The sequence below is a fragment of the Arvicanthis niloticus genome, chromosome 22 (genome assembly GCF_011762505.2).
Source record: "Arvicanthis niloticus isolate mArvNil1 chromosome 22, mArvNil1.pat.X, whole genome shotgun sequence".
Classification (NCBI taxonomy): Eukaryota; Metazoa; Chordata; class Mammalia; order Rodentia; family Muridae; genus Arvicanthis; species Arvicanthis niloticus.
The window spans coordinates 3,957,018-3,969,474 of record NC_133429.1 but is presented as its reverse complement, the minus strand read 5'-3'; the positions used below and the strand labels follow the sequence as shown (position 1 = coordinate 3,969,474).

The 12,457-nt window shown below is 47.4% G+C and overlaps 1 protein-coding gene across 1 annotated transcript; it reads left to right on the top strand.

Annotated features, from left to right (window-relative positions):
• The first annotated feature begins 1,205 nt into the window (after positions 1-1,205).
• LOC143435923 (epoxide hydrolase 3-like) lies at positions 1,206-7,860 on the top strand. Its single transcript, XM_076919641.1, is given in 9 exon segments — positions 1,206-1,741; positions 1,901-1,986; positions 2,204-2,361; positions 2,484-2,612; positions 5,499-5,598; positions 5,690-5,826; positions 5,922-5,964; positions 5,966-6,173; positions 7,485-7,860. Coding segments are annotated over 8 exon segments (1,251 nt in total). The 5' UTR covers positions 1,206-1,327; the 3' UTR covers positions 6,150-6,173; positions 7,485-7,860.
• The last annotated feature ends 4,597 nt before the right edge of the window (positions 7,861-12,457 follow it).

Genomic DNA, 12,457 nt, shown 5'->3' with positions numbered 1-12,457 from the left:
TAAAATGTCAAAGATCTGGGAAAAGTTGCAAAAGAATCTGGCTTCTTACTGGGACACGATTCTTGCTTGACATGATGCCCCATCATACTGGGCACTGCCCTCAGTAACCCAATATGCCAGGCCAGTTGCAGGTTTCAAGTCCAGCCTGTTCTCTAGGAGTCAGGGTCTGCCCTAGGTTGGCTGTCACCTCTTGAGCCTGGCCTTCAACTCTGGCGATTTAGCACTTAGGCCCCTCTTGTCCTTAGAAACCAGTGCCCGCTGCTGTCGAATCACAGTTTTGTAGGGTTGGGCCGATGGACCCCCCCTCCCCAAGCCAACGAGAAGAGAGGACAAAACAGTGTTGGAATCAGGACGGGGTAAAAGCGACTATGGGTCTCATTCAGGGCAGAGCCTTCTAGGTCGGGACCTCTAGCTTTGAAGGCACACGGTGAGACACCTACTGCCCACACCTACCTACAATTTCCAGCTGTACAACGTTACCTGGTCTTCCACGTCTGGGTTTATTACATTCCCACTTTTACGTTAGTTTTCTGCCCCGTTTCCAGCTCCAGAACAAACTCTAGTTCTTGGGTCTAGTTTCTACCCAAGCCAACAAGCCTAGCCTCTGTCTTTCCCATCCAAATACAGACTCCACCCAATTCTCCTTCCTCCTTCATAAACCACGCCCCATAACTCTTGCACAGCCTCTGGGTCCACCTACCTTGGATATACCGCTCCCCTTCGATCAAAGTTCCACCTAGCTCAGTGTCTTCGTTCCTCCTGGATTCAACTCTCCTTCCTGAAGAGCCTTGCCAGTTGCTTTATTATTATTATTATTATTATTATTATTATTATTATTATTATTATTATTTGTTTGTTTGTTTGTTTGTAGCTCTGGCTAGACTAGAACTTTATATATATATAAATCAGCTGGCCTTGAACTCAGAGATCCGTTTGTCTCTGCCTCTCAAGTGCTGAGATTAAAGCATCGAGGGGCGCATGTGCAGCAGTATACGTGTGAACAGAGGACTACTTGTGAGAGTCAGTCCTCTCTTTCCACTGTGTGGTTCCCTGGGATCAAAGTTAGGTGGCCAGGCATGATGCCAAGTGCTCTTACCTGCCGAGCCTTTTTTAGGTCCCGAACACCGCCACCTGCTACAGGAATCATTTTAATTCTCTGTCCCTATCTTAAACTCCATCCAAGATGTCCTAGGGCTCCACCCACCGGTCCCTCTTTCCCTCAAAGTTCCTCCCCAACCGCAGAAACCAGGTCCTCGCAGGCTCCACCCCCTCATCCTTAAGTGTCTTATTCTGCCCAGGTAGTTTAGCTGCCACTTTAGAGTGAGTCATGCGCGGTGACAGTCTCTGCCCGAGCCGCGCATCTGTTTCCTCGGCGGGTCCAGTAGACTCCGACAGCACGGTGGAATCCCAAAACAAAGGTGGTGGGCTGCCGGCGCCAGCACCCCCGGCTCAGTGTTCCGACCACTGCTCTGTAGTCGTCCCAGAGAGCAAGGATATGCCGGAGGAGTTTGTGGTGACCGCGCTGCTCGCGCCCTCACGCCTCTCATTGAAGCTGCTGCGAGCGTTGGTGATGAGCCTGGTGTACCTGGCTGCGTTGATGGCCGCGTTTGTCTATAGCTGCATCGCGCTCACCAATGTGTTGTGCCGCCCTCGCCGGGGCTGCTGCGGCCGCCAGAGGTTGTCTGCTCCAGAGTGCCTGAGAGACCCTACGCTGGGCGAGCATTGCTTTCTAACCCTCAGGGTGAGTGTCCCTTGCACGTAGGTTTCATGAGGTGGATGCGGATTGAAGAAAGGAGGTTGAAATGTTGAATCTGAATCATCCTTGGGGGATCAAGTCTAGGGAGGAAGCTCCGGTGTTTCCTTACCCTTCAGCTCTTACTTAGATTGGGTTCTTCTGCAGAGTTCCGGCCTGCGTTTGCACTATGTCTCCGCTGGTCGTGGCAACGGGCCCCTCATGCTATTTCTGCATGGCTTCCCAGAGAATTGGTATGTCTGGGTCCCTGGATTCTGGCGCTCACTGGACTAGGGAAAGGTAGAGTTTGACTATGAGGTACTTAGGAAATGGGAACCCATAGGGTTGAGTAATCCGGGTATTCCACTGTTTCCTTCCTAAGAAGCCCAGAGCAGAAAGGTGGGGTGGCCCAAGGTATCTGCCTAGGAGGTGCATCCTGCTGACTAAACTCCTAACTCCCTTACCCAACAGGTTCAGCTGGCGCTACCAGCTGCGAGAGTTCCAGAGCCGTTTCCATGTAGTGGCTGTAGACATGCGTGGTTATAGCCCCTCTGATGCTCCAAAGGAAGTGGATTGTTACACGACTGACTTGCTGTTGGCTGACATCAAGGATATCATCCTAGGCCTGGGTATGAGCCAGTGTCCAATATACTCATCTCTTCATTTTTGCTCCTTTTGGGAACCACTCCTACATGTCTACCTCATTCCTACTACATCTTAAACCATTATGTCTGTCACTTCCCACCACCAGGGTACTCCAAGTGCATTCTCGTGAGCCACGACTGGGGGGCCGGCCTTGCCTGGGAATTCTCCATCTACTTCCCATCCCTAGTGGATCGGATGGTTGTGGTCAGTGGACCTCCCATGTCGGTGTTCCAAGGTATGTTGGGCTATGCCTAAATGCCTGTATATTCATCTGTGACCTGTCACCATGTCAGGGATCCAGATAAACGGTAGTACACTTAGGAATAGTGTAAATCAGCCGGGCGCTGGTGGCACAGCCGGGGGTTGGTGGCGCAGCCGGGCGCTGGTGGCGAAGCCTTTAATCCCAGCACTTGGGAGGCAGAGGCAGGCGGATTTCTGAGTTCGAGGCCAGCCTGGTCTACAGAGTGAGTTCCAGGATAGCCAGGGCTACACAGAGAAACCCTGTCTCTAGCAATAGCGTAAATTGTTTTCAGCACTTTTAGGTTGGAGGTGAGTGTAACAAAATGCTTCAGACTGGGGATGGGGTACAGTTAAGTGGTTGCACATTTGTTTAATATATTAGAAGGCATAGATTGATTTCCAGCATTGAAAGAGAGAGAGAGTGAGAGAGAGAGGAAGGAGGGGGAAGGCCTGGGTCATGAGTGTTTCAGATTTTGTGTTTTAATTTAGAATGTTTACACACATAATCAGATTTTTTTTTTTTGTTTTTCGAAACAGGGTTTCTCTGTGTAGTCCTGGCTGTCCTGGAACTCGCTCTGTAGACCAGGCTGGCCACGAACTCAGAAATCCGCCTTTTTAAACTTTTTTTTTTTTTTTTTTTCCCCACAAGACGTGGGAGCGGGAGCGAGGGATTCGAACGCGCACCAAGAGACGGTGCGCCCTCTGCGGGCGGGCGCCATAATCAGATATCTTGCTGTTCGAGCCTAACTCTAAGCATGACGTTAATTTATGCTTCCTATATATTTTCTATACCTAGACTTCAATAGGCTGAAAGAAATTCATACAATAATCTTGGTGATTTTGTATGTGAAGGAAAGTTTGTGGAGTTGGCTATACTGGCATATATCTATTAATATTAGCACTGGAGGGGCAGGGACTGGAGGGATGACTTTGTTATTCAAAGAACCCAAGTTTGATTCCCAGTGTCCAGATGGTAGCCCACAGTCACTTGTAACTCCAGTTCCAAAAGCTCTAAATGTCCTAAACTGACCTCTGGGGATACCAGGCACATACGTGGTATGAATACATGTAGACAATAATAAATATTAATAAAAACAATTAAGTCTAAAAAGAAGCCAGGTACTGTGGTGCACGCCTTTAATCCCAGCACTTGGGAGGCAGACACAGGTGAGTTTAAGGCTAACCTGGTCTACATAGTGAGACCCTGCTTCAATAAAAACTGAACCAAGCCAAATTAAAACATGAATTAGACCTAAAAAAATAAATAAATAAATCAGTGCTCAGGAAGCTGAGGAAGGAGGGTAGTGAGTTAGAGACCAGCCTGGGCTATATTGCTTCCTATCTGAAACAAACATCTCTCTCTCTCTCTCTCTCACACACACACACACACACACACACACACACACACACACACACACACACACACAAGTGTACATTGAACCCTCAGAGGCCAGCTGGCATATACTTTTGATCCCAGCACTTGGGAGGCAGAGGCAGATGGATCTCTGTGAGTTTAAGGCCGGTCTGGTCTACATAGTGAGTTCGAGGTTAGCCAGGGCAATACAGTGAGACCCTGTCTCCAAAAAAATAAAACCATTCAGATTTTTGGGTTACATTTTTTGGCTGAGGGTGGTCAACCTGTGCCTGTCAGTTGCCTATAATAAACTTGCGTATGAGTCACTATTCAAGGCTCTTGGGCTGATGAAAGTGTTGTTAGCTTCATGTTCTAGGTGAGGGGAACTGAGGCAAAGGAAGTGATGTTTGTCTTTTCTTTCTTTTCCTTCTTTCTCCCATTTATTTATTTATTTATTTATTTATTTATTTATTTATTTATAATGAGTGGCGTCTCATTATGTGGCCTAAGTTGGCCTGGAGCTTGTTATATCTAGCAGGCTTCCCTCAGACTATAGAGATCTATCTGCTTCTGCCTTCTGGGTGCTGGGATCAAAGGCATGTGCCTCCTCACACTGAGCATTAGCAGCAGAGATACAGACAACTAATGAATCACACCACAATAGAATCACATTGCTCTTTCTGGCTACCTAATGCCTTTTGTCACTTGACCTTTGTTAGTTGGTATGAAAGCGGGGATAATAGAGTCCAGAAACTTCTAGATTGCTAATCACACATTCTATCATTGAACTGGCACCCATACCCTACCTGGATAGCGTTGAATCTTCACTGTGTTCAAAATCCATTTCCTTCTACCCTTTTTCTGCAGGAACCTGGTACATAGTAAGTGCTCAATAAATGTTTACTACCTGAAGCAGGGGGGAATATGACCAGGCCTGAGCAGGAGGAAGCCTGCTAGTGCCTCCTGAGGGCACCCATGAGCTTCAGAGGGAGAAAACTCTTTTTTTTTTTTTTTTTTTTTTTTTTTTTTTTAGGGGATTTCTCTGTGTAGCCCTGGCTGTCCTGGAACTCACTCTGTAGACCAGGCTGGCCTTAAACTCAGTGATCTGCCTGCCTCTGCCTTCTGAGTGCTGGGATTAAATGTGTGTGCCACCATCACCCAGTAAGGTTTGATATATATATATCTGTGCTGTATGTGTCAATGGAGGCCAGAAGGAGCATTTGAACCCATTGGACTTGGAGTAACAGGACGTTTAGTGCCACCCAACAGAGGTTCTGCGCAGCAAACGGAAGTTTCTGGAAAAGCAGCCTGTTTTAAACACTGAGCCACCACATCCCTCTGGCTTTGCCCAGTCAGTAGCTGTGGGACAATATGGCAGGGCAGCACCAGCCAGAGTGGGGCCATTGTCTTCACAGGCAGGCAGGCAGTACTGCTGTTCTAGAGATCCCTGTGCCCAAGCTGGGTGTAGGAGTGTAGGAGTACAGGATCACCCAAACCCAGACCTCACATCCTTCATCTTCTTCCCAGAATACGCAATTCGCCACATCAGCCAGTTATTCTGCTCACACTACATGTTCCTGTTCCAGCTTCCCTGGCTGCCGGAGAAGCTGTTGTCTCTGTCTGACTTCAGGTGCAGTGAGGGTTAAAGCCTCAGAATGGGGGATAGCAGACTGGGCTGAGCAACCTAGGTACTGAAACCAGTACACTATTGTGTTCACCCAGATTCTCAAAACCACACTCACTGACCGCAAGAGAGGCATCCCACGACTGACTCCGTCTGAACTTGAAGCTTTCCTTTATCACTTCTCACAACCTGGAGGCCTCACTGGGCCCATCAACTACTACCGGAACATATATTCAGGTAAGGCTATACCCAGGAGAGAAGCTAAGGAGAGTGTCGGGCAGAGGAAATGAAATTAGCATTCTTCTGTCTACTTGTCTGTCTTGGCCACAGGAACTTCCCCCTGGAACCCAAGAAGCTGTCAACACCCACTGCTGCTGTGGGGGGAAAAAGACTACACCTTGCAGAAGGGACTGGTGGAAGCCATTGGAAGCCATTTTGTTCCAGGCCGGCTGGAAAGCCACATTTTGCCAGGCGGTGGGCACTGGATTCCACAGAGCCATCCTCAGGAGATGCATCAGTACATGTGGGCCTTCTTGCAAGACCTGCTGGGCTAGAAGCCTTATTTACCAGCCTAACAGGTACATGATATGTTGGAGCACACATCCCCTGTCCTTGTGTACGTGGGAGTCCATGCAGTGTGTGCATACAGGGTGGACTTCCAGATCAACCTGGAGCAAATAACTGTTTGAACACAGAAGCATCTGTGGGTATCTTGCCTCACACGTAGCATGGATGTTTGCATGTATGAGCAGCCCCCTGGACGCTGGCAGCCAGATCCGCCTCTCCTTGATGGAGCTAGATGCTAGGACTGTCTACTGCTTATCAAAACCTCCCTGCCCCAATGGCCACACAAATCATAAATTCTACCTTTCTGTCTTGTTTTCTGCTTTCAGTCTGAAGTTTAAGTCTTCCTCAATATTGCATACAATATATTTCTAACACAAGGATACTTCAGCTGAAATGTTAACGAGCCAGAATGAAGCACTATGAAGAGTACAGTGTCCCTGGAGCTGGGAAGATGACTTAGTAATTAAAAGCTTGTGTTGCGCTTGCAGAGGATATGAGTTCTATCTCAGAACCCACATGGAGTTTCACAGCAACTATAAATCCATGTTCAGGGGATCCTGAACATCCTCTTCTGGTATCCCTGAGCAATAGTCATGCATACAGTGTACACATATACACGCAAACAAAATACTCCTACATATAAAAAAAAATTCAATAAGCCAGGCAGTGGTGGTGCACACCTTTAATCCCAGCACTTGGGAGGCAAAGGCAGGCGGATTTTCTGAGTTTGAGGCCAGCCTGGTCTACAGAGTGAGCCAGGATAGCCATGGCTACACAGAGAAATCCTGTCTCGAACCCCGCCCTCAAATTCAATAAAGAATTTGATAAGATTTCTCTGTAGCCCTGGCTGTTCAGGAACTCACTCTGTAGACCAAGCTGGCATTGAACTTAGAGATCTGCCTGTCTCTGCCTCTCAAGTGCTGGGATTAAAGATATGCGCCACCATCGCCCAGTAGAAATAGTTTTAAAAAGTACAGTGTCTTGGTCACAGTAGCTGTGTATTATCTGCTAAATCACATAAGTGCAGAAAGTTGCAACAGACTATCAATGAAGGAGTTACTAGTTTAAGACAGATGAAGTCACAAAGTGAAGACACTTTGCCCCCAAACCTGACAGTCGGAGTTTTAAGGGTGTGTGCATGTACCCACACACATACAACATAAGTAAATCAATCCTTAAAAGAAAGGGGTGTTTGGTGGTCACAATAGTGCACCCCTGTCATCTCAACACATGAAAGCTGAGACAGGAATATTGTTGAGTTCAAGGCAACCCCGGGACACACAACCATATCACGTCTTTTTTTTTTCCCTGATGCTCTGGAGTCATGAGGAAGTGGAGGCACAGGTATGTTCAAGATTCAGCCTCGCCCGTAATCTGCCACCACCGCCAAGGAAGGCATTGCTGCTAATGGTGTAATGGACGTCAAGACTGTTTACAAAAGTGCTAAGGACCTACCTCATCCATGAGGTACTTGGCCTCCGACAAGTACCAAGCCCATCTCTGTGTGCTTGCGTCCAACTGTGATGAGCTGACGTATGTCAAGTTGGTGGAGGCATTCTGTGTTGAGCATCAAATCAACCTAATTAAGGTTTCTGAAAACAAGAAACTAGGGGACTGGTAAGGTTCAAAACTGAGGGAGAGGGGAAGTCAGGTAAAGTGGCTGATTGCAGTTGTGTAATGGTAAGGACTATGGCAGAGTCTGAGGCTAACGAATGCCATTGGAGAGTGCCTCAGAGGCAAAATAGGAATAAGTTTTGGCACATTTTCTCAAAATAAATAAATAAATAACTATATCAAAGAGTGAAATGCCTCTTTGCTGCCTCCTAATCACCTCACCGATAAGGATCCTCACCAGAAACAGGTGAGTGAGCCCACTCCTCTCAAGCCAAACTCAAGGCAGCTCCCAATGATCTTGTCTCTATCACACCAAATTCAAGTCAGGTTAAATTCTCGCTTCTCAACCTGCCCCCATCCCCAGGGAAACAGCTCTGAGTTCTATTTGAAAGCTGGGTGTACTAGAATCAGCACAAGAAAGCTTCCTGAATGGACATCTGGCGTCAGGCAAAATGGCTCAGCAGGTAAAGGTGCTTGCCCCTAAGCCTGAGGGCCTGATGGCCTCAGTTCCTGAGGCTCATGTGACAGAAGGTCACTGACTCCCCACAACTTGTTTCTCTGACCTCTACATGTGCACCATATTTTTTGCATGCACACTGCATACAACACACACACACACACACACACACACACACACATTTTATATATATACATATATATGCACCAATGGGATCTGAGGCCTCTAGCCTCCAGCTTTTAGAATCTTATGCTCCAAATAAGCCATTTTTTTCTACCTAGTAGCCCCGCTGAACTGGAAATCCTATTGCCAAAGCCTCTTGAATGCTGGAATTACAGGCTTGTGCTAACACATCTGGCTTAGCCAAGATTCTGCTGAGTGTCTAAAGGCCTGTAGACTCAGCATCCGAATGGAAGGATTAAAAATGGAGAATGAAAGCGGGGTATAGTAGATGGTGCAAGCTTGTAAGGCCAGGACAGTGGAGACTGTGGCAAAATGATCACAGGTTTGAGGCTAGCCTGAGCTATATAGTAAGAATGAGCTAACTTAGGCTACCATGCAAGACTCAGTCTTATAAAACCAGAACATTTACAAGACAGGTGTGAGGTGGACCACCAGCTCCAGACTAGTCATAATAGTCATAATAACTTTATTTGTCTAGTATTTTACAATTAGTTTGGTAAGTGATGTATTATTTATTTTGAGACAGGGTCTCACGATGTAGCTTGGAGTTTGCTATGTAGACCAGGCTGCCGGGATCTCACAGAGGTTCAGTTGCCTTTAGCTCACCTGTACCAGGGACTAACGACACTCACTACTGTGCCTGGCTGTTTCTGTGTTTGTTTTTTTTATTCTTTTTTTTAATTTTGAGACAGGATCTCACTATTTAGCCCTGGCTTGCCTCAAATGTACAGAGACATACTTGTTACTTCCTCCTGAGTATCGGTATTAAAGACACAGACCACAATGCTCAAGTATTATTTTGAATGTGCATAAGTATTTGCCCTGTAAGCATGCATGCCTGGTGTCCATAGAGCCCAGAAGAGGACGTTAGATCCCTTGAACTGGAGTCACAGGTTGCTGTGAAACTTTGTGTGTGTGCTGGGATTTCAAGTCCTTGGTGAGAACAGGAAGTGCTCCTAAGTGCTGGTTTACAGCTGTGCACTGCCGTTAACTTGGTGTTCTTTTTTGTTTTACTTTTTCTTTTTTTAAATAATTTTTCATGACAGGGGTTTTCTATGTAGCCCTGGCTGTCCCTGGAACTCACTCTGTAGATCAGGCTGGCCTTGAACTCGAGATCCTTCTGCCTCTGCCTCCTGGGTACTGGGACTAAAGGCTATTGTCACCACTGCCCAACCTGTTTTACTCTTTTTAAATTCCTCTGTGGGTCCTGGAGATTGAACTCAGCTGTCAGTTTTGGCACCAAGCACCTTTACCCACTGAGCCAGCTCACTGGCCCTCTCTCCTTTTAAAATTACATTTGATTTGTTTCATGTTCATGTTGTGTGTGTGTGTGTTGTACAAATGTGTGTGCGAATCTGTGTGTGTGTGTGAGAGAGAGAGAGATAGAGAGAGAGGGAGAGAGAGGGAGAGAGAGGGAGAGGAGAGACAGAGAGACAGAGAGAGTTTGTACAAATGAGATGTCAAAGACCAGCTTGTAGAAATTGGTTCTTTCTGTCTACCATGTGGTTCTGAGACCAGAGCGTAGATCATCAGGCTTGGTGACAGGCATCTTTAGCCAATGGACCATCTCGTCTACCCTCTTTGTTTTTTGTTTTTTGTTTTTTGTTTTTTTTTTTATTATATCTATTATCTATCTAGTGTATCTATCTGAGGATTTTTTTTTTTCTGTGTGTTCTAGTGCTACATTGCTAGTTGTGAAGTCAGAAGACAGCTTGCAAAAGTTCTTTCTTTCCCTCTACTATGTGTGTGTCCCAGCAGTCAAACTTAAGTCAAACTTGCAACCGCCCCTTGGCCAGATGAGCTATTTTGCTGGTCCCCATTACTGATTTTTGCTCATTCCCTAGGAACAATTCACCTTGCACTGTGAGCGCTTGGGGAACCTGAAAAAATGGCTTCTATTTTGGAAATGGCCTGCCTAGCCAAAGCCCTCTGTGCTGCCCATCTCTCTCTGCCCTCTTTCTTCCTAAAGAGACATGCTTTTTACTCAGCATATTGATATCAGCCATTTCTTCTGTATGTTCTGGGGATAGAATGTGAGTCAGGGGACCATCTTGGGACTCTGGAGTTCACAGAGTGAGAGGGACTAGACGTTCTGCCAGTGAGTGACGAACTCAGATAAGGCATCCCGGAGGAGCCACAGTCCTCATGGGGGAGGGGAGGGATGCACTTTTCCCAAGAGCCTGGAAAACAGCACTAGGAAAGTCGGAGGGTGGGGGTGGGGTGGGGTGGGGGGTGAGATGAGCTCCAGGCATCGGAATAACGGGGAGTCCAGTCACTGCTCCAGACCATCAGAGGCTGCAAGCAGACTGATGTCAAAGAGAGCCGGGGAGATTTTTTTAGCAGAGGAGAGACATGGCTTGCATTTTGAAGAGCCTGTGGCGGCTGGACGTTTCATGCAAGAATGCTCGCGGGGAGACAGGAAAGGACTTTCTCAGACTGCAGGGGGCGGGGAACAGGGACAGAGGACAGGGATGGGGATTGGAGGGGGGTGGACACGACCCCTAGGGCTGAGTCTACACACACTATAGCATCTTGTAGGTCAGGAGGAGGGGCTCTCAGATCCTAAAGTGGAGGTCTGGGGAGGAAAACAAAAAAACTGTAGGCCAGTTAAGGACCAATACCAGGGTGGTGGGTCCACCAGTGTGTTGCTAGGGTGACAGGAGAAGGGTTGATGGTTGACCAGAACGAGATAGCGGTTGTCTGGGTGACTAGAGAGGCCCAGGCAAAGCTGACCACAGCATGGACATTGCTGGATGGTTGCCAGAGTAACCATAAGGCTCTGCCTTCCATCCTTCGTCTATCCCCCCTCCCCACTCCCGGTGCAAAGTGGGGTAGAGCAAGGGAGAGGAAGCAGGGCAAAGAAGGTCTTCTGAAGGAGGGATAATATCCCTGGGCAGAGTCCTCTGGCCAACATTGCCTTCCTTAGGCTTGAGCTAATCAATGGGCAAGTGATTTTTCTTCTGACCCTGGGACCCCGGGCTGTGCATTACTTTGGGCCAGAGTGGAGGGCTGGGTTCTCTAAGCCTTTACCTCATGCTCACTTTCCATCATTCATTCACTCATTTGTTCATTCATTCATTCATTCATTCATCAGTTCATATCGCACTAGTCAAACACATCTCCCTGCTCCAGAGAAAGGGCAGAGGCCACACAGCTGAATAGTAAGAATGTAGTCAGGTCCCAGTGGCATAAGTAACTGGTCAGGGACAATGACCTGATAGGAGGAGGAAAAGGAAGTCTTCCTGGAAGAGGCTCTTACAGATTTGAACTGTGGAGAAAAACAACAAAAAACAAAAAAACTGTGTTCCACCTCAGGAGCCTCTCACACAATGTTTATCATTTCCTTAGACTAGAGACCAGTCGTGTGCTAGGATGACATGGGTTGTAAAGGACTCCAAAATACCAGCAAGGAGGGGCCTGGAATAAATTCGCACATGGAGCATTATTCAGGGATTAAAGACGTGTATAATCTAGAGGTCTGGACTTGGAACCGATATCTAGAAACATCTCGCAGGTTAAAGGACAGAGAAGATGCACCAGGAGTCGGGGTGAGGGGTGAATTATAAGCTGGGATCCCAGGATCTAGGAGAGATAAAGAAGCGTCAGGCTGGTGTGGTGCCATTTCTGGTTTCCCAGCAAAGGAAATGAGACCAGGGTGCGAAATAAGCCTGGTATAGACTGTGATTTCAAAAGATGCTGAGTGATGCAGGGTGAGGACCAAGCATACAGACTCCTTGAAGACTCAGAAAGCTAAGCTTCACAACCACCAAGAAGGAGGGAAATTGGAAGGCTGGACAGAACCTCTCTGAGGGAGAGGCCAGAGGTCTAGGGCCTTTTAGAACCTAGTGGCTTGGCATATATGATGGGGATTAGATGTGGGAAAGAAGGATGTCCTTAGAGCCTAGACACAGGTTTATGGACAAATGGCTCTTTGGTTAGGGCTACAGCAGCTAAAGTGACTTCCATAGGGAAGGACCCACATCATCTTCTGTCTGCTTCTGTCTGTCCACCCTGCTGAAGCATAAGCTAGACAAGGCAAGC